The 24,578-nt window shown below is 42.8% G+C and overlaps 1 protein-coding gene across 1 annotated transcript in view; it reads left to right on the top strand.

Annotated features, from left to right (window-relative positions):
* Positions 1 to 20,092, top strand: part of LOC115149623 (carbonic anhydrase 4-like) — a 25,754-nt gene extending 5,662 nt beyond the window's left edge. The window contains exons 2-6 of the mRNA XM_029692575.1: positions 10,453 to 10,617; positions 13,170 to 13,315; positions 16,934 to 17,026; positions 19,243 to 19,309; positions 19,884 to 20,092. Coding sequence (XP_029548435.1) covers positions 10,453 to 10,617; positions 13,170 to 13,315; positions 16,934 to 17,026; positions 19,243 to 19,309; positions 19,884 to 20,092 — 680 coding nt within the window. The remainder of the gene's footprint in view (positions 1 to 10,452; positions 10,618 to 13,169; positions 13,316 to 16,933; positions 17,027 to 19,242; positions 19,310 to 19,883) is intronic.
* The last annotated feature ends 4,486 nt before the right edge of the window (positions 20,093 to 24,578 follow it).

Genomic DNA, 24,578 nt, shown 5'->3' with positions numbered 1-24,578 from the left:
TGTAAATAAGGTATTTCTGTTTTTTATTTGTAATAAATGTATAAACATTTCTAAAAACCTGTTTTTGCTTTGTCAATATGCGGTATTGTGTGTAGATTGCTGAGGATTTTTATTTATTTGATCAATTTTAGAATAAGGCTGCTGGAGTGGAAAAATGTGGAAAAAGTCAAGTTGTCTGAATACTTTCCAAAGCAACTGTATACACATTAAAATACACACACTTTAAGGGCCAATCGGCAGCTGAAACAATAACAAATGAAACAGGATGCACCTGAGCTTAATTTCAAGTCTCCGATCACAACTTGTGGATTGTTTACGTGCTGCTGTGCGGTTTGTTGCTAACGGTACTTTGCTACCTGCCAACTTAACGGTTGTATATTTTTTTTATTCCCTCACTCTTCTTTTTTCATTCAACTTTTTCACCCCTGACGCTTTATCTGGACATGGTTCTACACGGGTTCTACACAACCTCCACCAGCCGAAGCTAAGGAGTAACATTAACATTATTCCTTGAAGTGTAGCAAAGGATGAAACAGCGTCTGTGCCACCAATAAGTACAGATAGTAGTATAAATCCCCTTGCACAGTCCCTGCAGCCGGACAATTTTCTCATGGCTTCTGGAAGGAAATGCTGTAGGAATGCTCAACTGGTGTCGCTCATTCAGCCGACATAAACTTTCAACCGGTTCTCCCCAATAAGCAACGAGTCGGAGTCAGAGGCCGAGCCTTCCCTGGTCTCTCCTCCACCCTTTACGGGGACTGAGACATCGAAGACTCCCACCATTAGCTCTGACAAATTGAAAACCCTAGTCATTGGAGACTCCATTACACGCAGCATTAGACTTTTAAAAAATCATCCAGCGATCATACACTGTTTACCAGGGGGCAGGGCTACCGACGTTAAGGCTAATCTGAAGATGGTGCTGGCTAAGTCTAAAACTGGCGAGTGTAGAGAGTATAGGGATATTGTTATCCACGTCGGCACCAACGATGTTAGGATGAAACAGTCAGAGGTCACCAAGCGCAACATAGCTTGTAAATCAGCTAGAAAGATATGTCGGCATCGAGTAATTGTCTCTGGCCCCCTCCCAGATAGGGGGAGTGACGAGCTCTACAGCAGAGTCTCACAACTGAATCGCTGGTTGAAAACTGATTTCTGGCCCTCGGGGGAGATAGAATTGGCCCTCTTTCTGGGACTCACCCACAAACAGGACCAAGCCTGGCCTGCTGAGGAGTGACGGACTCCATCCTAGCTGGAGGGGTGCTCTCATCTATGAACATAGACAGGGCTCTAACTCCTCTAGCTCCACAATGAGATAGGGTGCAGGCCAGGCAGCAGGCTGTTAGCCAGCCTGCCAGCTTAGTGGAGTCTGTCACTAGCACAGTCAGTGTAAGTCAGCTCAGCTTTCCCCATTGAGACCGTGTTTGTGCCTCGATCTAGGTTGGGCAAAACTAAACATGGCGGTGGTCGCCTTAGCAATCTCACTGGAAAAAAGACCTCCTCCATTCCTGTCATTATTGAAAGAGATTGTGATACCTCACATCTCAAAATAGGGATACTTAATGTTAGATCCCTCACTTCCAAGGCAGTTATAGTCAATTAACTAATCACTGATCATAATCTTGATGTGATTGGCTTGACTGAAACATGGCTTAAGCCTGATGAATTTGCTGTGTTAAATGAGGCCTCTCCTCCTGGTTACACTAGTGACCATATCCCCTGCGAATCCCGCAAAGGCAGAGGTGTTGGTAACATTTACGATACCAAATTTCAATTTTCAAAAACAAAAGTGACTGCATTTTCGTCTTTTGAGCTTCTAGTCATGAAATCTATGCAGCCTACTCAATCACTTTTATAGGTACCGTTATCAGGCCTCCTGGGCCATATACAGCGTTCCTCACTGAGTTCCCTGAATTCCTATTGGACCTTGTAGTCATGGCAAATAATATTCACCTTTTTGGTGACTTTAATATTCACATGTAAAAGTCCACAAACCAACTCCAAAAGGCTTTCAGAGCCATCATCGGCTCAATGGGTTTTGTCCAACATGTCTCCGAACCTACTCACTGTCACAGTCATTCTCTGGACCTAGTTTTATCCTGTGGAATAAATATTGTGGATCTTAATGTTTTTCCTCATAATCCTGGACTATCGGACCACCTTTTTATTATGTTTGCAATCGCAACAAATATTCTGCTCAGACAACCAACCAAGGATCATCAAAAGCCATGCTATAAATTCTCGGGCAACTCAAAGATTCCTAGATGCACTTCCAGACTCCCTTCAACTACCCAAGGACGTCAGAGTACAAAAATCGGTTAACCACCTAACTGGGGAACTAAATGTTTAAGAAGGTCAACTGCCTGGTTAAATAAAGGTGAAATAATGTTTTTTTTTTTATATAAAATGTAACCTTGCATAATACCCTAGATGCAGTCACACCCCTGAAAACCAAAAACATTTGTCATAAGAAACTAGCTCCCTGGTATACAGAAAATACCCGAGCCATGAAGCAAGCTCGCAGAAAATTGGAACGCAATGATGCTACACCAAACTGGAAAGACAGTACCATGCAGTATCGAAGAGCCTTCACTGCTGCTCGATCATCCTATTTTTCCAACTTAATTGAGGAGAATAAGAACAATCCGAAATGTCTTTTTGATACTGTCGCAAAGCTAACTAAAAATCAGCATTCCCCAAGAGAGGATGGCTTTCACTTCAGCAGTGATAAATTCTACTTTGACAAAAAGATCATGATCATTACAAAGCAAATTACCGACTCCTCTTTAAATCTGCGTATTTCTCAAAAGTTCAGTTGTCCTGAGTCTGCACAACACTGCCAGGACCTAGGATCGATGGAGACACTCACTAATACTATATCTCTTTACACATTGATGAAATAGTCATGGCCTCCAAACCTTCAAGCTGCATACTGAACCCTATTCCAACTATACTGAAAGAGCTGTGCTTGGCCCTCCTATGTTAAACATAATAAATGGCTCCCTATCTACAGGATGTTTACCAAACTCACTAAAAGTGGCTGTCACGTCCTGACCATAGTAAGTGGTTATTTTCAATGGTAGAGTAGGTCAGGGCGTGACAGGGGGTGTTTGTCGATGTTTTGTATTTCTATGTTCAGTTTCTAGTTTTGTATTTCTATGTTGGTTTTGTTTGGTATGATCTCCAATTAGAGGCAGCTGGTCGTCATTGTCTCTAATTGGAGGTCATATTTAAGCTGATATTTGTTCCACCTGTTTTTGTGGGTGATTATTTGTGAGTAGTGTTTGTTTCTCCTCTGCATCACGGTTTGTTGTTTTGTAAATTTCAGTTAGTTGATGTATTGCATAGTTTCACGGATTAATTAAATATGTGGAACGAAACACACGCTGCACTTTGGTCTGCTCCTTTTGACAGCCGTGGCAGTAATAAAGTTCTCTTGAAAAAGCCAAACCTTGACCCTGAAAATATAAAAAATGATTGGCCTATATTGAATCTCCCATTCCTCTCAACATTTTGAAAAAGCTATTGCGCTGCAACTCACTGCCTTCCTGAAGACACACAATGTATATGAAATGCTTCAGTCTGGTTTTAGACCCCATCAAAGCACTGAGCCTGCACTCGTGAAGGTGGTAAATTACCTTTTAATTGCGTCAGACCAAGGCTCTGCATCTGTCCTTGTGCTGCTAGATCTTAGTGCTGCTTTTGATACCATCGATCACCACATTCTTTTGTCGAGACTGGAAACCCAAATTTGTCTACAAGGACAAGTTCTGGCCTGGTTTCGATCTTATCTGTCGGAAAGATATCAGTTTGTCTCTGTTGATGGTTTGTCCTCTGACAAATCAACTGTACATTTCGTAGTTCCTCAAGGTTCCATTTTAGGACCGCTATTGTTTTCACTATATATTTTATCTCTTGGTGATGTCATTTGGAAACTTAATTTTAACTTTCACTGCTATGCGGACAGCTGTACATTTCGATAAAACATGGTGAAGCTGTGTGTCAGCCATAAGTGTGTCAGCCATAAGGAATGTGAATGGCGGCAAATGTTTTACTTTTAAACTCGGACATAACAGAGGTGCTAGTTCTAGGTCCCAAGAAACAAAGAGACCTTCTGTTGATGGTTGTACAGTCGTCTCAAATAAAACTGTGAAGGACCTCGGCATTACTCAGGACCTTGATCTCTCTTTTGACGAACATATCAAGACTGTTTCAAGGACATTTTTTTCCATCCTCGTAACATTGCAAAAATCAGAAACTTTCTGTCCAAAAATTATCCTTGTATCCCTGCTTTTGTCACTTCTAGATTAAACTACTGCAATGCTCTACTTTCCGGCTACCCGGATAAAGCACTATATAAACTTAATTTAGTGCTAAACACGGCTGCTAGAATCTTGACTAGAGCCGAAAAATGTGTGGTTAAGGAAGAGTGTTTTGAATACTGATGTTAACCTTTCTGGTTATAACCTTTTTCGGCAAGACAGATCTTCCAAACATGGGGGAGTGGCAATCTTTACCAAGGATCACCTTCAGTGATTGGTTGTTTCCACAAAACAAGTCTATCCCAAAACAATTTTATTCACTGGTTTTATGTATTAAACTTTCAAATAGCTCTTTGTTGACTGTTGCTGGGTGCTATCATCCTCCATCAGCACCGGCCTGTACCCTACCTGCCCTAAGCACTCTCCTGGCCCCTTAAACCCAGTCTGATTTTGTCCTGCAAGGTGACCTAAACTGGGACATGCTTAAGCCACCTCACCAAGTCCTAAAGCAATGGGACTCCCTAAATATTTCTCAGATAATTACCAATCCCCCAAGGTATGACTCCAAACACCCATAAAAGGCTACTCTCCTTGATGTTATCCTCACAAATAGTCCTGATAGGTATCAGTCTGGTGTTTTCTGTAATGACCTTAGTGATCACTGTTTACAGCCTGTGTTTGTAATGGCTGCTCAGTGAAACGACCTGTCCTGATTTGTCATAGACGCTTGCTAAAAAACTTTAATGAGCAAGCCTTCCTTCATGAACTGGCCTCTGTAAAATGTTATAGAATCAGCTTGATCCCCTCTGTCGAAGACGCTTGGGCCATCTTTTTTTATATTTTCCATGGTATTGTTAACAAACACGCCCCGTAAAGAAAATGAGAATTAAAAACAGGTTCCGCCCCTGGTTCGACCATGATCTTGCAGAGTTACTCCACCTCAAGAATTGCATTTGGCGAAAGACTCGGCACACGCATACTCAGGCTTACTGGTTCTCGTTCAGGCAAATGAGAAATAAGTGCACTCAGGCTATCCGGAAGACCAAAGGTAGTTACTTTAAGGAACAGTTCTCTCTCTATGGGTCTAACCCCAAGAAGTTCTGGAAAATGGTTAAAGACCTGGAGAATAAACCCTCCTCCTCACAGCTGCCCATGTCCCTTAAAGTTGATTATGTGGTTGTTACTGACAAGAAGCACATGGCTGAGCTCTTTAATCACCACTTCATTAAGTCAGGATTCCTATTTGACTCAGTCATGCCTCCTTGCCCGTCCAACATTTCCTCATCTCCCACCCCTTCTAATGTGACTATCCCCGATGCTTCTCCCTCCTTTTCCCCCACTACAAAGTTTCTCCTAGCAGGGAGTCACTGAGTCCGAGGTGCTAGAGGAGCTCCTGAAACTTGACCCCAAAAAAACATCTGGGTCAGATGGTTTAGACCCTTTCTTCTTTAAAGTTGCTGCCCCTATCATCGCCAAGCCTATCTCCAAACATTTTAACCTGTCTCTCCTTTCTGGGGAGGTTCCCACTGCTTGGAAGGCAGCCACGGTTTGTCCTTTATTTAAAGGGGGAGATGAAGCTGATTCTAACTGTCATAGGCCTATTTCTATTTTGCCCTGTTTATCAAAAGCGTTGGAAAAACTTTTCAATTATCAATTGACTGGCTTGCCCTTGATTCTAAGCAATGTTGTGCTGCTATTTTTATTGACTTGGCCAAAGCTTTTGATACAGTAGACCATTCCATTATTGTGGGCCGACTAAGGAGTGGGGGAGATCTTCATGGGCTATACTCGGCCTTGTTTCAGGGTAGTAAGTTGGTGGTTTGAAGATATCCCTCCAGTGGTGTGGGGGCTGTGCTTTGGCAAAGTGGGTGGGGTTATATCATGCCTGGTTGGCCCTGTCGGGGGGTATCGTCGGACGGTGCCACAGTGTCTCCCGACCCTCCTGTCTCAGCCTCCAGTATTGATGCTGCAATAGTTTATGTGTCGGGGGCTAGGGTCAGTCTGTTATATCTAGTATATAAGTATTTCTCCTGTCTTATCCGGTGTCCTGTGTGAATTATTATAATATTTTGTTATTTATTATTTCACCTTTATTTAACCAGGTAGGCCAGTTGAGAACAAGTTCTCATTTACAACTGCGACCTGGCATTAAGTATGCTCCCTCTAATTCTCTCTTTCTCACGTTCTCTCTTCTCTATGAGGACCTGAGCCCTAGGACCATGCCTCAGGACCACCTGGCTTGATGACTCCTTGCTGTCCCCAGTCCACCGGGTCGTGCTGCTGCTCCAGTTTCAACTGTTCTTTCTACGGCTATGGGACCCTGACCTGTTCACCGGACGTGTTACCTTGTCCCGGACCTGCTGTTTTCGACTCTCTCTCTCTACCGCACCTGCTCTCTCTAACTCTGAATGATCGGCCAACTGACATTTACTCCTGAGGTGCTGACCTGTTGCACCCTCTACAACCACTGTGACTATTATTATTTGACCCTGCTGGTCATCTATGAACGTTTTAACATCTTGGCCATCTTGGCTAATCTCCACCCAGCTTAGCCAAAAAAGGACTGGCCACCCCTCAGAGCCTGGTTCCTCTCTAGGTTTCTTCCTAGGTTTTGGCCTTTCTAGGCAGTTTTTCCTAGCCACCATGCTTCTACATCTGCATTGCTTGCTGTTTGGGGTTTTAGGCTGGGTTTCTGTATAGCACTTTGTGACATCGGGCTGATGTTAAAAGGGCTTTATAAACACACTGCTCAAAAAAATAAAGGGAACACTTAAACAACACAATGTAACTCCAAGTCAATCACACTGCTGTGAAATCAAGCTGTCCACTTAGGAAGCAACACTGATTGACAATAAATTTCACATGCTGTTGTGCAAATGGAATAGACAACAGGTGGACATTATAGGCAATTAGCAAGACACCCCCAATAAAGGAGTGGTTCTGCAGGTGGGGACCACAGACCACTTCTCAGTTCCTATGCTTCCTGGCTGATGTTTTGGTCACTTTTGAATGCTGGCGGTGCTTTCACTCTAGTGGTAGCATGAGACGGAGTCTACAACCCACACAAGTGGCTCAGGTAGTGCAGCTCATCCAGGATGGCACATCAATGCGAGCTGTGGCAAGAAGGTTTGCTGTGTCTGTCAGCGTAGTGTCCAGAGCATGGAGGCGCTACCAGGAGACAGGCCAGTACATCAGGAGACGTGGAGGAGGCCGTAGGAGGCCAACAACCCAGCAGCAGGACCGCTACCTCCGCCTTTGTGCAAGGAGGAGCAGGAGAAGCACTGCCAGAGCCCTGCAAAATGACCTCCAGCAGGCCACAAATGTGCATGTGTCTGCTCAAACGGTCAGAAACAGACTCCATGAGGGTGGTATGAGGGCCCGACGTCCACAGGTGGGGGTTGGGCTTACAGCCCAACACCGTGCAGGACGTTTGGCATTTGCCAGAAAACACCAAGATTGGCAAATTCGCCACTGGCGCCCTGTGCTCTTCACAGATGAAAGCAGGTTCACACTGAGCACGTGACAGACGTGACAGAGTCTGGAGACGCCGTGGAGAACGTTCTGCTGCCTGCAACATCCTCCAGCATGACCGGTTTGGCGGTGGGTCAGTCATGGTGTGGGGTGGCATTTCTTTGGGGGGCCGCAAAGCCCTCCATGTGCTCGCCAGAGGTAGCCTGACTGCCATTAGGGACCGAGATGAGATCCTCAGACCCCTTGTGAGACCATATGCTGGTGCGGTTGGCCCTGGGTTCCTCCTAATGCAAGACAATACTAGACCTCATGTGGCTGGAGTGTGTCAGCAGTTCCTGCAAGAGGAAGGCATTGATGCTATGGACTGGCCCGCCCGTTCCCCAGACCTGAATCCAATTGAGCACATCTGGGACATCATGTCTCGCTCCATCCACCAACGCCACGTTGCACCACAGACTGTCCAGGAGTTGGCGGATGCTTTAGTCCAGGTCTGGGAGGAGATCCCTCAGGAGACCATCCGCCACCTCATCAGGAGCATGCCCAGGCGTTGTAGGGAGGTCATACAGGCACGTGGAGGCCACACACACTACTGAGCCTCATTTTGACTTGTTTTAAGGACATTACATCAAAGTTGGATCAGCCTGTAGTGTGGTTTTCCACTTTAATTTTGAGTGTGACTCCAAATCCAGACCTCCATGGGTTGATAAATTGGATTTCCATTGATTATTTTTGTGTGATTTTGTTGTCAGCACATTCAACTATGTAAAGAAAAAAGTATTTAATAAGATTATTTCTTTCATTCAGATCTAGGTTGTGTTGTTTAAGTGTTCCCTTTATTTTTTTGAGCAGTATACATTTGATTGAAATTTGATTGATAGCAAAGGGTCTGAATACTTCTGTAAATAAGGTATTTCTGTTTTTTATTTGTAATACATTTACAAACATTTCAAAAAACTTGTTTTCGCTTTGTCTTTATTGGGTTTTGTGTGTAGGTTGCTGAGGATTTTTATTTATTTAATCAATTTTAACAAAATGTGGAAAAAGTCAAGGGTTCTGACTACTTTCCAAAGGCACTGTATATACAGTAAAGTACACACACTTAAAGGGCCAATAAGCAGTTGAAACAATAACAAAGCGTATTCCCCACCACTGTTTCCATAAAATGCTGAGGGATGGGGCTGGAGATACAATCACTTTCAAATTCAAGGACAGCGATGTGGATGCATCCATGATATCGAAATTATATCTTTAACCATGTTTTGAGGCTATACAGTGTTTGTTTACATTTACTTTGTTTACTAACATTGGAGTAAAACAAGATTATATTTTGTGTTCTGATGGGGTACAACGGTTAAACTGAGCTCATGAGGCATTTAAGTTATATTCTTCAAGAATCAATTAGTACATATTATAAATTTAGTCAAAAAACGGATTTAGCAACTGCTGATTGCCCCTTTTAAAGATATTCTCTAGAACTTTTATATACTTTTTAGCCAGTAGTTCTGGAAGTACCTGCCACGAAAATTGCGTACTACGTCACAAATGTGCAGATATGTGCACCACGTAATTGCTCTCTCTCTTGCTCTACTGTGTGCACGTCCTGCTAGTGTCACTCAAATGGCGAGGTTCTGAAGCTCATTGGCAGAAATTCGAATTTCTAGGGGGCTGGCCCTCGTGGGGGTAAATGTAGGGAAAATGGTGTCGCACAGCTGTCAGAAAACAGTGGATTTCAAACTAGGCATTTCATGACTAATTCAGGTAAGACAATAATTATGCTCATAGATTATGCATGTATGAACTACTTATTGACACATCCAGCCCAAAGCGGGAGGTTTAAAAAAATACTTACTACCGGGCCATGTCTTAAAGGGTATAAAAAAACATGTTTTGAGCAAAATAGAGTTTTTTAGACACGAATTCAAGGAGTTGGCAATTCAAGGAGTTGGTCTGATGGGTGCACTCTGAGGTGATCGGCCTCCCTTGCGTGCGGGAACAAAAGAAGAGCAATAGCGGACAAAACAGGAAAGGCCCACCCCCCACTTGTACCATGTCATGAGGATACCTGGACCACCTATTTAGATTTGTTAAGTAAATCAGATGATAAATGAGGTGCTAGGGAACCTGGAGTAGGTCTTTAACAATGTATTACAGTCATAAAACAGATTGTGTAATTTGATTCTATTTTATGTATGGAGTATACTACTGACCATGTGGCTCTCTTATGTTTCTCATGTTGTTCCAGATTGGTGCTACCAGTCCCAGCATACCTGTGCCACCCCTTGTAATGGTGATTATGATATACCGTGACTGAACTTTCCATACAACACACTGCACTGACTTGGATCCTCTCTCTTGTGTTTCTCATGTTGTTCCAGATTGGTGCTACCAGTCCCAGCATACCTGTGCCACCCCTTGTAATGGTGATTATGATATACCGTGACTGAACTTTCCATACAACACACTGCACTGACTTGGATCTGACTTGGCATCACAAGTTCAAGTTGTTAAAGGAGGGAGTTGACAGTTACAGCCACAAATCCACTTCCTCTACACCCACCTATCCATCCATACCTGTCCCTCCCTCCCTCGCCTCCCACTTAAACACTTACCCATTCAAAACAATTTTACTCAGACAAACATAAACTTGAACATTTGTCGTTGGTGGCTTGCTGTCAGAGCTTGATGATGGACAGTATTTTCTCTCCTCAACATTCTACAGGACCTGAGAAGTGGTACCATGCCAACAAAGACTGTGAAGGCAGAGCTCAATCCCCCATCAACATCGTCCACAGGAAGACCCTACCAGATGATCGCCTCACACCCTTCCAGTTCAGAAAATACCAGGATTCCTTCAGTGGCCTGATCAAAAACAATGGACACTCTGGTATGTTTAATTTATGCCAGTCTATAGAAAAGTTTGTGGTCATACGCACATCCTTAAAAACACACACTACCGGTCAAAAGTTTGAGAACACTCATTCAAGGGTTTTTCTTAATTTTTACTATTTTCTATATCGTAGAATAATAGTGAAGACATCAAAACTATGAAATAACACATATGGAATCATGTAGTATTGGATAGAAAACTCTGAAGTTTCTAAAACTGTTAAAATAATGTCTGTGAGTATAACAGAACTGATATGGCAGGTGAAAGCCCGAGGAGAATCCATCCAGAATTCTTTTGTTGTTGAGGTGTCTGCCCATCCAAATCCTTGTTTATGGGAACATCAAAGGAATACCTCCCAGATTGCAGTTCCTAGGGCTTCCACTATATGTCAACTGTCTTTAGAAAGAGTTTCAGGCTTGTTTTTAAAAAAATGAGCTAGAATTTGTAGTTTTTCTAGGTGGCTCCCATTTTGGCTGTAGTATTGTGGCGCGTGTGGATGAGAGCGTGCACTTCGTTATTTATCTCCGGTAATGAACATATTATTCTCCGTCTTAAATTTGATAGTTTATTTACATATTAGGGTACCTGAGGATTGATTTTAAATGAAGTAGGACACTTGTATTTTCATGAATGTTTAATATTACGATTTTGTATTTTGAATTTGGCACGCTCCGATTTCACCGGATGTTGTCGAATTTGATCCCGCTAGAGGGATTTACGCAGTAAAAGGTTACCAGATTACTGACCATTTCGAATCCCACCGTACCTTCTCCGCTATGCAATCTTGTTTCAGAGCTGGTCATGGGTACACCTCAGCCACGCTCAAGGTCCTAAACGATATCATAACGGCCATCGATAAGAGACATTACTGTGCAGCCGTATTCATCGACCTGGCCAAGGCTTTCGACTCTGTCAATCACCACATTCTTATCGGCAGACTCAACAGCCTTGGTTTCTCAAATGACTGCCTTGCCTGGTTCACCAACTACTTCTCAGATAGAGTTCAGTGTGTTAAATCATAGGGCCTGTTGTCCAGACCTCTGGCAGTCTCTATGGGGGTGCCACAGGGTTCAATTCTCGGGCCGACTCTCTTCTCTGTATACATCAATGATGTCGCTCTTGCTGCTGGTGATTCTTTGATCCACCTCTACGCAGATGACACCATTCTGTATACTTTTGGCCCTTCTTTAGACACTGTGTTAACTAACCTCCAGATGAGCTTCAATGCCATACAACTCTCCTTCCGTGGCCTCCAACTGCTCTTAAATGCAAGTAAAACTAAATGCACGCTCTTCAACCGATCGCTGCCCGCACCTGCCCGCCCGTCCAGCATCACTACTCTGGACGGTTCTGACTTATAATATGTGGACAACTACAAATACCTAGGTGTCTGGCTAGACTGTAAATTCTCCTTCCAGACTCACATTAAGCATCTCCAATCCAAAATTAAATCTAGAATCGGCTTCCTATTTCGCAACAAAGCATCCTTCACTCATGCTGCCAAACATACCCTCGTAAAACTGACCATCCTACTGATCCTCAACTTCGGGGATGACGCTACTCAACTATTTGGATGCAATCTATCACAGTGCCATCCGTTTTGTCACCAGAGCCCCATATACTACCCACCACTGCGACCTGTACGCTCTCGTTGGCTGGCCCTCACTTCATACTCGTCACCAAACCCATTGGCTCCAGGTCATCTACAAGTCTTTGCTAGGTAAAGCCCCGCCTAATCTCAGCTCACTGGTCACCATAGCAGCACCCACCCGCAGCACGCGATCCAGCAGGTATATCTCACTGGTCACCCCCAAAGCTAATTCTTCCTTTGTCCGCCTCTCCTTCCAGTTCTCTGCTGCCAATGACTGGAACTAACTGCAAAACTCACTGAAGCTGGAGACTCATATCTCCCTCACAAGCTTTAAGCACCAGCCATCAGAGCAGCTCACAGATCACTACACCTGTACATAGCCCATCTGTAAATGGCCCATCCAACTACCTCATACCCTTACTGTATTTGTTGATTTATTTATTTATCTTGCTCCTTTGCACCCCAGTATCTCTACTTGCACATTCATCTTCTGCACATCAATCACTCCAGTGTTTAATTGGTATATTGTAATTACTTCGCCACCATGGCCTATTTATTGCCTTACCTCCCTCATCTTACCTAATTTGCACACACTGTATATAGACCTTTTCTACTGTATTATTGACTGTATGTTTGTTTATTCCATGTGTAACTCTGTGTTGTTGTATGTGTCGAACTGCTTTGCTTTATCTTGGCCAGGTCGCAGTTGTAAATAAGAACTTGTTCTCAACTAGCCTACCTGGTTAGATAAAAGTGAAATAAAATAAAATAAAAAAATTATGTAAAAAATGTGCACATTTAGAAATATGCCTTTTAACTGGAAATGTTTTAATTCAAAGACAAAACATGCTGTCATTGACCCCCCCCACCTCCCTCCAAAAGCATGCAGTTTTCTATAAATATATATAAAGTTTTTAGTCCTTTGTTGTCTGATTTCCATTGTGTCTTTCCCCTCAAGTTCAGGTGAACGTGCCTCACCAACCGTATGTGATTGGTGGAGACCTGGAGACGCCCTATAAGGTAGTGCAATTCCACCTGCACTGGGGAAAGAACGGAGGACCAGGGTCGGAACACACTATCGACGGAGAGCAGTACCCCATGGAGGTAATGTCATGTACAGTGCATTCAGAAACTATTCAGAACCCTTTACTTTTTTTTTTTTTTACATTACAGCCTTATTCTATAATGTATCATATAGTTGTTTTCCCTCATCATCAATCTACACACAATACCCCATAATGACAAAACAAAAACAGGTTTTCAGGAAAAAACAGAAATATTGAATTTACATAAGTATTCAGACCCTTTACTCAGTAATTTGTTGACGCACCTTTGGCAGTGATTTCAGCCTTGAGTCTTCTTGGGTATGACGCTACAAGCTTGGCACATCTGTATTTTGGGAGTTTCTCCCATTCTTCTCTGCAGACCGTCTCAAGATCTGTCAGCTTGGATGGGAACCTTCGCTGTACAGCTGTTTTCAGGTCCCTCCAGAAATGTTTGATCAGGTTCAAGTCCGGGCTCTGACTGGGCCAATCAATGTCCTTCATAGACTTGTCCCGAAACCACTCCTGGATTGTCTTGGCTATGTGCTTAGGTTTGTTGTCCTGTTGGCAGGTGAACCCTCGCCCCAGTCTGAGGTCCTGAGCAATCTGGAGCAGGTTTCCATCAAGGATCTCTCTGTATTTTGCTTCGTTCATCTTTCCCTCGATCCTGACTAGTCTCCCAGTCCCTGCCACAAAAAACATCCCCACAGCATGATGCTGCCACCACCATGCTTCACCATACGGATGGTGCCAGGTTTCCTCCAGACGTGACACTTGGCATTCAGGCCAAATAGTTCAGTCTTGGTTTCATCAGACCAGAGAATCTTGTTTCACATGGTCTGAGAGTCTTTAGGTGCCTTTTGGCAAACTCCAAGTGGGCTGCCATGTGCCTTTTACTGAGGAGTGGCTTCCATCTGGCCACTCTACCATGAAGGCCTGATTGGTGGAGTGCTGCAGAGATGGTTGTCCTTCTGGAAGGTTCTCCCATCTCCACAGAGGAACTCTAGAGCTCTGTCAGAGTGACCATTGGGTTCTTGGTCACCTCCCTGAACTTCTCCCCCCATTGCTCATTTTGGCTGGGTCGGCCAGCTATAGGAAGAGTCTTGTGCCTCAACACAGTCCTGTCTCTGAGCTCTACGGACAATTCCTTCGACCTCATGGCTTGGTTTTTGCAGTGACATGCACTGTCAACTGTGGAACCTTATAGACAGGTGTGTGCCTTTCCAAATGATGTCCAATTAATTGAATTTACCACAGTTGGACTCCAATCAAGTTGTAGAATCATCTCAAGGATGATCAATGGAAACAGGATGCACCTGAACTCAATTTCGAGTCTCAAATGTAAATAAGGTATTTCTGTTTTTTATTTTTAATACATTTGCAAAAATGTTGAAAACCCTGTTTTCACTTTGTAATAATGGGGTATTATGTGTAGATTGATGAGGAAAAACATTTTTTGATCAATTTTAGAATAAGGCTGTATTGTAACAAAATGTGGAAAAATTCAAGGAGTCTGAAAACTTTCAGAATGCACTGTAGGATGGCCACACGCATGCAAGCACACACACAAACACAGTGGTTGTAACAGCAGAACAATATAAACACAGGTCATTACAGGCATTTATTTTTGTAAACAAGTTTTGATTGACATTTTCTCAAGGTCAATTAAACACAATCAAATTTAGAGTGAAAAGGTTTCTGCGATTTCTGTCATTGATAACCAATCCATAACCTGAGCCCAGTGTCATACTCGTCGTAATGATTGGACCAAACTGCAGCGGGTAGATGAAACATGTTGCTTTATTGAAAGAAAAATGAACACTGAACAAAAGAACGACGAAAACAGTCCTGTAAGGTACACTGACAATACACGGAGACAACTACCCACAAAACCCATGAAAAAACACCCCTACTAAATAGGACCTTCAATTAGAGGCAACGAGGAACAGCTGCCTTCAATTGAAGGTCAACCCAAGAAACTAAACATAGAAATAGACACACTAGAATAAACATAGAAATATACTAACATATTACATAAACCAAAAACCCCGAAACACATAAAACAAACACCCCCTGCCACGCCCTGACCAAACTACAATAACAAATAACCCCCTTTACTGGTCAGGACGGGACAGTACCCCCCCTCCAAAGGTGCACACCCTGTATGCACCTCAAACAAAAACACAAAATGAACCCCAAATAAAGGGAGGGAAGGGATGGTGGCCACCGTCACCGACGGTTCCTGTGCTACACCCCCCCTTCCCAAACCTCCCCCCACAGAGGTGGCTCTGGCTCCGGGCTTAATCCCTACTCTAACCTGTCCACCCCCGCTGAAGGCTCAGGGCTGTAGCCCACCGCTGAAGGCTCTGGGCTGAGGAGCGACTCTGGGAGCGCCGGACTGGCGGGCGACTCTGGCAGCGCCGGACTGTGGGCCGTCTCTGTCGGCTCCGGACTGTGGGCCGTCTCTGTCGGCTCCGGACTGTGGGCCATCTCTGTCGGTTCCGGACTGTGGGACGCCGCCGGAAGCACTGGACGGGGAACTGATGGGGACTGCACACTGAAGGCCTGATGCGTGGTGCTGGCTTTGTAGGCGCCAGAACAATAACACGCACCACAGGGCTAGTGCGAGGAGCAGGAACAGGATACACCGGGTCTTGAAAACGCACTGGAGGTCTGGAGTGCACAGCCTGCACAACCCCTACTGGCTGGCTTATCAGCGTAGCCCTGCACAGGCGGAGTGCTGGCACAGGGCAAACTGGGCTTTGCTGAGGACTGATGGCTGCCGTGCATAGAGCAGGCGCAGGGTAGCCTGGGCCTAGGAGACGCACTGGTGGCCAGATGTTCTGCGCCGGCGCACTTCTCCCTGGCTGGATGCCCACTCTAGCACGGCACTTGCGGGGAACTGGTATCGACCGCACCGGGCTTTGACTGCGTCTGGGCAATACAGTGCGCATTTCCGCATAGCTCGGTGTCTTCTTGATCAGTTGCTCCCCATAATAAGCACGGGGAGTTGGCTCAGGTATATTGCCTGACTTAGCCAATCTCCCCGTGTGCCAAAACATTTTGGGGGGGCTGCCTCTCCGGCTTCCTTGCAAGCCGTGTTCCGGCATAACGTTCCCGGTCCTCTCCAGCCTTCCTCCATGATCCTTCTCCAGCTAGTATCTCCTCCCATGTCCAGGACTCGAGATAGCTCTCCTGTTGCTCCTTCCTCCGCTGCTTGGTCCTTTTTTGGTGGGTAGTTCTGTAACGTACTCGTCATAATGATCGGACCAAACTGCAGCGGGTAGATGAAACATCTTCTTGCTTTATTGAAAGAAAAATGAACACTGAACAAAAGAACGCCAAAAACAGTCCTGTAAGGTACACTGACAATACACGGAGACAACTACCCACAAAACCCGTGAAAAAACACCCCAACTAAATAGGAACAGCTGCCTCCAATTGAAAGTCAACCCAAGAAACTAAACATAGAAATAGACACACTAGAATAAACATAGAAATATACTAACATAGAACATAAACCAAAAACCCCGAAACACATAAAACAAACACCCCCTGCCACGCCCTGACCAAACTTTACTGGTCAGGACGTGACACCCAGATGGTGTTTAAGTGCTACTATTGGGAATGGCTTGTGACATTATCTATAACACATTTCTATTGATACTCTTTTCTACAGCTGCATATTGTTCACATGAATGAGGAATACTCAACATTGGAAGATGCCCTGAAAGACCCTATAGGAGTTGCAGTCCTTGGATTTTTCTATGAGGTTAACATCTCAATGTTTTTATTCATATTTGCTAAACTCTTTGCCATACCCAGTCAATCTTTGACTTTGAATAGATATATCCATGGCAAGACTTAAAATGTGGAGGATAATGATATTACATTATATTAATCATGCATTATAGGACCCTCCATTAACCCTAATGGAAATCTTTGTCTTGTATGTGATTTAGAATATTATGTACCCTTATTAAGACCCTTTGCTATGAGACTCAAAATTGAGCTCAGGTTTATCCTGTTTCCATTGATCATCCTTGAGATGTTTCTACAACTTGATTGGAGTCCACCTGTGGTAAATTCAATTGAGTGGACATTATTTCGAAAGGCACACACCTGTCTATATAAGGTCCAACAGTTGACAGTGCATGTCAGAGCAAAAACCAAGCCATGAGGCCGAAGGAATTGTCCGAGACAGGGTTGTGTTGAAGGGTACTGTCACTGGAATTTTTCTATCCCAATGATAATAATTAACAATCAATAAGCCTTTGCTAATCCCCAAAGTTTGTAAGACACTGGGTTAAGAATAATTAGGCAAGGACTCAGCTTTCTGCAAAAGGCTCGTACAGTTTATTCAGTGAACGTTCTGAGGTCCAAATAACAAAGACATTAATTTTATGCTAACTCTCCACTTACGCACATACCTCCACACAAACAGTAGATGTCTTACACACATACATACACACGAACAGTAGGTGAGTTGTATCCCTCCCCGGAGTTATCACCACTGTTAATCACTATCCAATGCTGTCTGTTCCTTTCCCCCGAGATTAGGGGGACCTTGAAGGTTACTCCCTGTTTTCTCCTAAGTCTCTCCAGGTCGGGTCAAACACATGTCTACAGTTCCCTTAGTCTAACTAACACACACACACACACACATTTCCCTTCCTCCCGGGTCTTCTACTAGACCTTATGGGCCTAACTTTCAGTACTTTAATTATTCATTACACATGCTACATAACTATTAATTACTAATCAGTTACGTTTCAGGGATGGATTCTTTATTAATTTACCTTTATTATATAATTCCCTCATCAGGTACCAAACCATTTCCGCAGCATTGAAGGTCCCCAAGAACACAGTGGCCATCATTCTTAAATTCAAGATGTTTAGAGCCACCAAGACTCTTCCTAGAGCTGGCCGCCTGGCCAAACTGAGTATTCGGGGGATAAGGGCCTTGGTCAGGTCGGTGACCAAGAACCTGATGGTCACTCTGACAGAGCTCCAGAGTTCCTCTGTGGAGATAGGAGAACCGTCCAGGAGTACAACCATCTCTGCAGCACTCTACCAACCTGGCCTTAATGGTAGAGTGACCAGACGTAAGCCACTCCTCAGGAAAAGGCACGTGACAGCCCACTTGGAGTTAGCCAAAAGGCACCTAAAGACTCTCAGACCATGAGAAACAAGATTATTTGGTCTGATGAAACCAAGATTGAACTCTTTGGCCTGAATGCCAAGCATCACGTCTGGAGGAAACCTGGCACCATCCCTACAGTGAAGCATGGTGGTGGCAGCATCATGCTGTGGGGATGAGCATCAGCGGCAGGGACTGGGAGACTAGTCAGGATCGAGGAAAAGATGAACGGAGCAAAGTACAGAGAGATCCTTGATGAAAACCTGCTCCAGAGCGCCCAGGACCTCAGACTGGGGCGAAGGTTCCCCTTCCAACAGGACAACTACCCTAAGCACACAGCCAAGCCAACACAGGAGTGGCTTCGGCACAAGACTCTGAATTTCCTTGAGTGGCCCAGCCAGAGCCCGGACTTGAACCTGATCGAACATCTCTGGAGAGACCTGAAAATAACTGCAGCAACTCTCCCCATCCAACATGAAAGAGCTTGAGAGGATCTGCAGAGAAGAATGGGAGAAACTCCCCAAATACAGGTGTGCGAAGCTTGTAGCATCATAACCAAGAATCCTCGATGCTGTAATCATTGCCTAAGGTGCTTCAACAAAGTACGGAGTAAAGGGTCTGAATACTTGTGTAAATGTAATATTTTTTATAAATTAGCAACATTTTCAAAAATATAGATATTTTTCATTATGGGGTATTGTGTGTACATTGATGAGTAAAAAAAACTATTTATTCACTTTTTGAATAAGGCTGTAAAGTAACAACATTTGGAAAAAGTCAAGGGGTCTGAATACTTTCCGAAGGCACTGTATGTACGTGTCATGATTCTTATTTCGTATCGTTTTCAGGAATCCCTCAGTGCCAACAGAAAATATGATCCTGTTGTAAGTGCCCTCCAACGCATCATGACGACTGGTGAATAAATGTCATAACTAATGCTTCCTCAAGCAACCGCATGTGTTATTCAGATCCATCTTGTTAACAATATGACATGTCTCATAAATTTGATTTACAAAATTGCATACACTCATAGCTGAGACTGAAATGAGTATCTGCTAGGATAATGTATCTTTGTACATGTAATACATAATTAATTCTGTGTATTTTAGTTCCTGTGTAGCAGATACTGTTCATCATTACATACAGTAGTTTTATTTTGTTGATGTGCAACAATCAACAAGAAAGGCTGAGGTGATTAGATGTCTTCCCTAATCTCTTCAATGCTTTCCTCTGTGTCTTGTCCTATCAGCCCCAAGATGCCAATGTTTTCATGAATACATGCTACGATGAATGTAACTTTGTACAGTATGTAACATGTGTATTGCATAAATAATTTGTCTCAATTTGTTCTGTTTCTCCCGCATTCTGTTTGTTTGCAGTTCCCGACACCAATGTTTTGCTAAGATTAATATGACTTCAGTGTAGCAAATACAATTTGTCTGTTTATTTCATTGCTCAATGTTTCTCAATGTATGCTGTGTTGTTGCAGGTGCCAATACAACTCTGGTCTCAGTTTCTCTAGAACAGCTGATTCATCCCCAGCATAACCTAACCAACTACTACCGCTACAAGGGCTCCCTCACCACCCCCAGCTGTACTGAGTCTGTGATCTGGACTGTGTTCGAGAAGCCCATCCCTCTCAGCAGAGACCAGGTAGAGCAGCTCATTAACCCAACATCTTGCTGGCCAGTGGTGTAAAAGTAAAAATAGGTAAAGTAAAAAGTAAAAAATACTTTGAAGTACTACTTAAGTAGTTTTTTGGGGTATCTGTACTTAAAAATATAAATACTTGACTACTTTTACTCCACTACATTCCTAAAGAAAATGTGTACTTTTTACTCCCATACATTTTCCCTGACACCCAAAAGTACTCGTTCCATTTCGAATGCTCAGGCAGGACAGCAGGTTAAATTCACACACTTATCAATTTAACGCATTGTCATCCCTACTCACTAAACATCCCAACAAAAATGACTCACTAAACACAAATACTGTGTTTGTAATTTATGTTTGAGTGTGCCCCTGGCTATCTGTAAATAAAAAAAATACAAGAAAATCGTGCTGTCTGGTTTGCTTAATATAAGGAATTTGATTGATAACATTTACTTACACTTTTTTTGATTTTATCTCAAATATGGCAATTCAGTACTTTTTCTATCACTGTACTTAATTACATTTTAAACCAGACACTTTTAGACTTTTACTCAAGTAATATTTTATTGGGTGACTTTCACTTTTCCTTGAGTCATTTTCTATTAACCTGTCTGGGCTAGGGGGCAGTATTTTCACGGCCGGATGAAAAACGTACCCAATTTAAACAGGTTACTACTCTGGCCCAGAAAATAGAATATGCATATTATTAGTAGGTTTGGATAGAAAACACTCTGAAGTTTCAAAAACTGTTTGAATGGTGTCTGTGAGTATAACAGAACTCATATGGCAGGCAAAAACCTGAGAAAATTTGAATCAGGAAGTGGGAGAAATTAGAAATGTAGTTTTTCTTTTGAATCCCTTGAAAAACTACAGTGACATAGGATTTACGTTGCACCTCCTAACTCTTCCATTGGCTGTCAACAATCTTTAGGAACTGGTTTCATCCGTCACCTGTTACCGGGCAGAAAATTATGGCTCAGTCAATCACTGGCCAGTCTGAGGACAGGTGTCTCGTGACGCGCATGCACGTGACTTCGCTGTTCGTTATTTTTCTTCTGGGATGAATACCTATTGCCCAGTTGTAAAATTATCGCAATTTTACGTAAAAAAATACCCTAAAGGATTGATTGTAAACATCGTTTGACATGTTTCAACAAACGGTAATGAAACTTCTGAACATTTCGTCTATGGATTTGCGTCCATGCCACATGGCATTGTAAAGTGTTCTGGATGGGTCAACAAAACGGACGTATTTGGACATAAATTATGGACTTTGCAGAACAAATGAACATTTATTGTGGAAGTGGGTGCCCTTCCGAGTGCATTCTGCCGAAGATCAGCAAAGGTAAGAAAATATTTCGAACATATTTTTAGAGATTTGTCGACGCCGTGGTTGTAGGCTAACTGTATAGCTTAGCATTGAAGGCTAAGTTCTGTACTCAGAATATTGAACAATGTGCTTTTTCCGTAAAGTTATTTTGAAATCTGACAAAGTGGTTGCATAAAGGAGTAGATTATCTTTAATTCTTTAAATAATTGTTATAAATTTTGTCAACGTTTATGAGTTCTTCTGTAAATGAATGTGCCTATTCACCGGAAGTTATGGGGAGAAAACATTTTCTGAACGTCACGCACCAATGTAAAAATAATTGTTATGTATTTTGTCAACGTTTATGATGAGTAATTTAGTAAATTCACCGGAAGTTTTCGGTGGGTATGCTAGTTCTGAACATCACATGCTAATGTAAAAAGCAGTTTTTTGATATAAATATGAACTTGATTGAACAAAACATGCATGTATTGTATAACATAATGTCCTAGGAGTGTCATCTGATGAAGATCATCAAAGGTTAGTGCTGCATTTAGCTGTGGTTTGGGTTTTTGTGACATATTTGCTTGCTTTGAAAATGGCTGTGTGATTATTTTTGGCTGGGTACTCTCCTGACATAATCTAATGTTTTGCTTTCGCTGTAAAGCCTTTTTGAAATCGGACAATGTGGTTGGATTAACGAGAGTCTTATCTTTAAAATGGTGTAAAATAGTCATACGTTTGAGAAATTGAAGTTATAGCATTGTTGAGGTATTTGTATTTCGCGCCACGCGATTCCACTGGCTGTTGAATAGAGTGGGACGCTAACGTCCCACCTAGCCCAGAGAAGTTCAAGCTTACCAGCGTTTATCCTGTCAGCTCCTGGTTTTTCCCAGCATCACTTTTTCTCACCCTCCTGGTTTTTGACCCTTGCCTGTCCTGATCCTGAACCCGCCCGCCTGACCACTCTGCCTGATGCTGAGCCTGCCTGCCGTTTTGATTTGTTTAACACTTTTTTGGTTACTACATGATTCCATATCTGTTATTTCATAGTTTTGATGTCTTCACTATTATTCTTCAATGTAGAAAAGAGTAAAAATAAAGAATAGCATTGAATGAGTAGTGTGTACAAAATGGCTGGTACTGTATGTTACCCCTTGGCAGCATTATCAGAAAGCACAGAATTGATTTTCACTGCTATGCAGACGATACACAGTTTACATTTCCGTGTCACCAGAGGATTTTGGCTCCATGGATAAATTATTAGACCGTATTAGTGATTTAAATACTTGGAAGGCTCACAACTTCCTCCAGCTAAATCAAGACAAGACCAAGGTACATATTGTTGGAGCCAAAGAGCAGAGGGAGAATCTAGCCGGACATTTTAATTCAAGGGCAATAAATATATAACAGCAGGTAAAAAACCTAGGTGTTATTTTAGATTCTGAACTCAATTTTAATCACACAAGGAATGTGACCAAAATAGCTTTTTACCAGCTGAGGAACATTGCCAAGGTGCGGCCGCTTCTCTCTCAGGCTGAAACAGAAAGACTCATCCATGCTTTTGTTACAAGCAGTCTTGACTACTGTAATGCTCTCCTGTCTGGTCTACCCAAGAAAGCCATTGGTCAACTGCAAACATACAGAATGCTGCAGCACGTGTACTGACCAATACCAGACGGTGAGCACACATTACATCGGTTTTAAGGTCTCTGCACTGGCTGCCTGTGAGTTTTAGAATACATTTGAAGGTTCTTCTATTGGTTTTTAAATCAATCAACGATTGTGCACCCCAATACATGTCAGATGTGCTTTTAAGTTGTGTACCCAGTAGGTCCCTCAGGTCCTCTGGCACTGGCCTTTTAACTATCCCAAAGCCTAGAACCAAGAGGCATGGAGAGGCATCCTTTAGTTATTATGCCCCCAGCCTCTGGAATAGCCTGCCAGAGAACCTGAGTGGGGTCGAAACTGTGGACATGTTTAAAAGATATCTTAAAACATATTTTTAGCTTAGCTTTTCCTTAGGGTGCTTTTTAGTTGTACAGTTAGTTTGTTATCTTATGTTTGTGTAGTAAATATTTCAGCTTTTAGTTTCATTGTTTTTTATTTGTTTGTTTCTTCCTGTAAAGTACATTGCGATGCATTCCCTTTCTGATATTTGCTGTATAAATAAAGCTTAATTTGATTTGATCTTCACTTGCTATGACAAACAGCTGTTTAGGGGGCAGGCAAATGTCCGAGCTCACTGCAAATTCAACATTGGTCTGGTCCTTATTCTCACTCTGACCAATAGCATCTAAGTACGTGTTACCATCAGGACCTACATGTATATCATCTCTCTATTGACTGCCTGCTAACAAGTTTGTTATATCATCCAAGTCAGTAGGTCAGACCATGCGCTTATCCTCTTGGGCAGTTAAAACCTTTCTCATTAATTGAACTGAGATGCTGTGATGGTTGGTCTTCTGTTTACCTATAAAAACTATTTGCACTAGAAACCATATACTGGACCATAGTCCAAAATGCATTTCTTCAAGTGTCTATGGAGGTGCATATTTGGTGTGCAATACTGTTTTCCATACAGCCTTGCAAAGCTCTCACAGAACTGTTGCAAGTGGAGATTAACCTCTCCAACTCGCTCCATTGTGATACAAAGAAGGTACAGGTTTTGACAAAATGGGTCCAGCAATCATAATGGGCATTCTCCAAAAGTCCCTTATGAACTAATAAGGAGCAAACACATGTCAACCTTTTCCATTCTTCTTCATTGAAATGAAAAAACCCTGATGAGATTTTCACTGTTAGTTGGCCTATGTCTGCAGGTGCTTTCAGTGCATCAACTTTAAGCTGAATATTTCTTAGTATTCCATCATCCACCACATCAATATTCTTCCAGATGGTAAAAATGTGTTTTGGTGTCCCCAGTAAAAGATTGTGCATAGGTTCCACTACAGCCATGTCTATTAGGATGAAATATGCCAATTTAAATTGCTCAGAGAATCTGGCCCCAGTTTCAGTCTCTGTGTCCACATAATCTCTTGCATTTTGTGAACTTCATTCTGATGTTGCTGTACATGGTTGTCCGTCCTGTGCATGAAGGAGTAATCAACTTTTTCACCCCATTTCTATGGAAATCTCTATGTATTTGTTGCAAGCTGTGTGATCTTGACCTGGATCTGTGTTGTTGAACAGATAAAAAGATGGTGGTAAAATCCCAAGTAG

The sequence above is a fragment of the Salmo trutta genome, chromosome 15 (genome assembly GCF_901001165.1).
Source record: "Salmo trutta chromosome 15, fSalTru1.1, whole genome shotgun sequence".
Classification (NCBI taxonomy): domain Eukaryota; kingdom Metazoa; phylum Chordata; class Actinopteri; order Salmoniformes; family Salmonidae; genus Salmo; species Salmo trutta.
The sequence above is the reverse complement of the archived record's forward strand: the minus strand, read 5'-3'. Positions and strand labels throughout refer to the sequence as shown.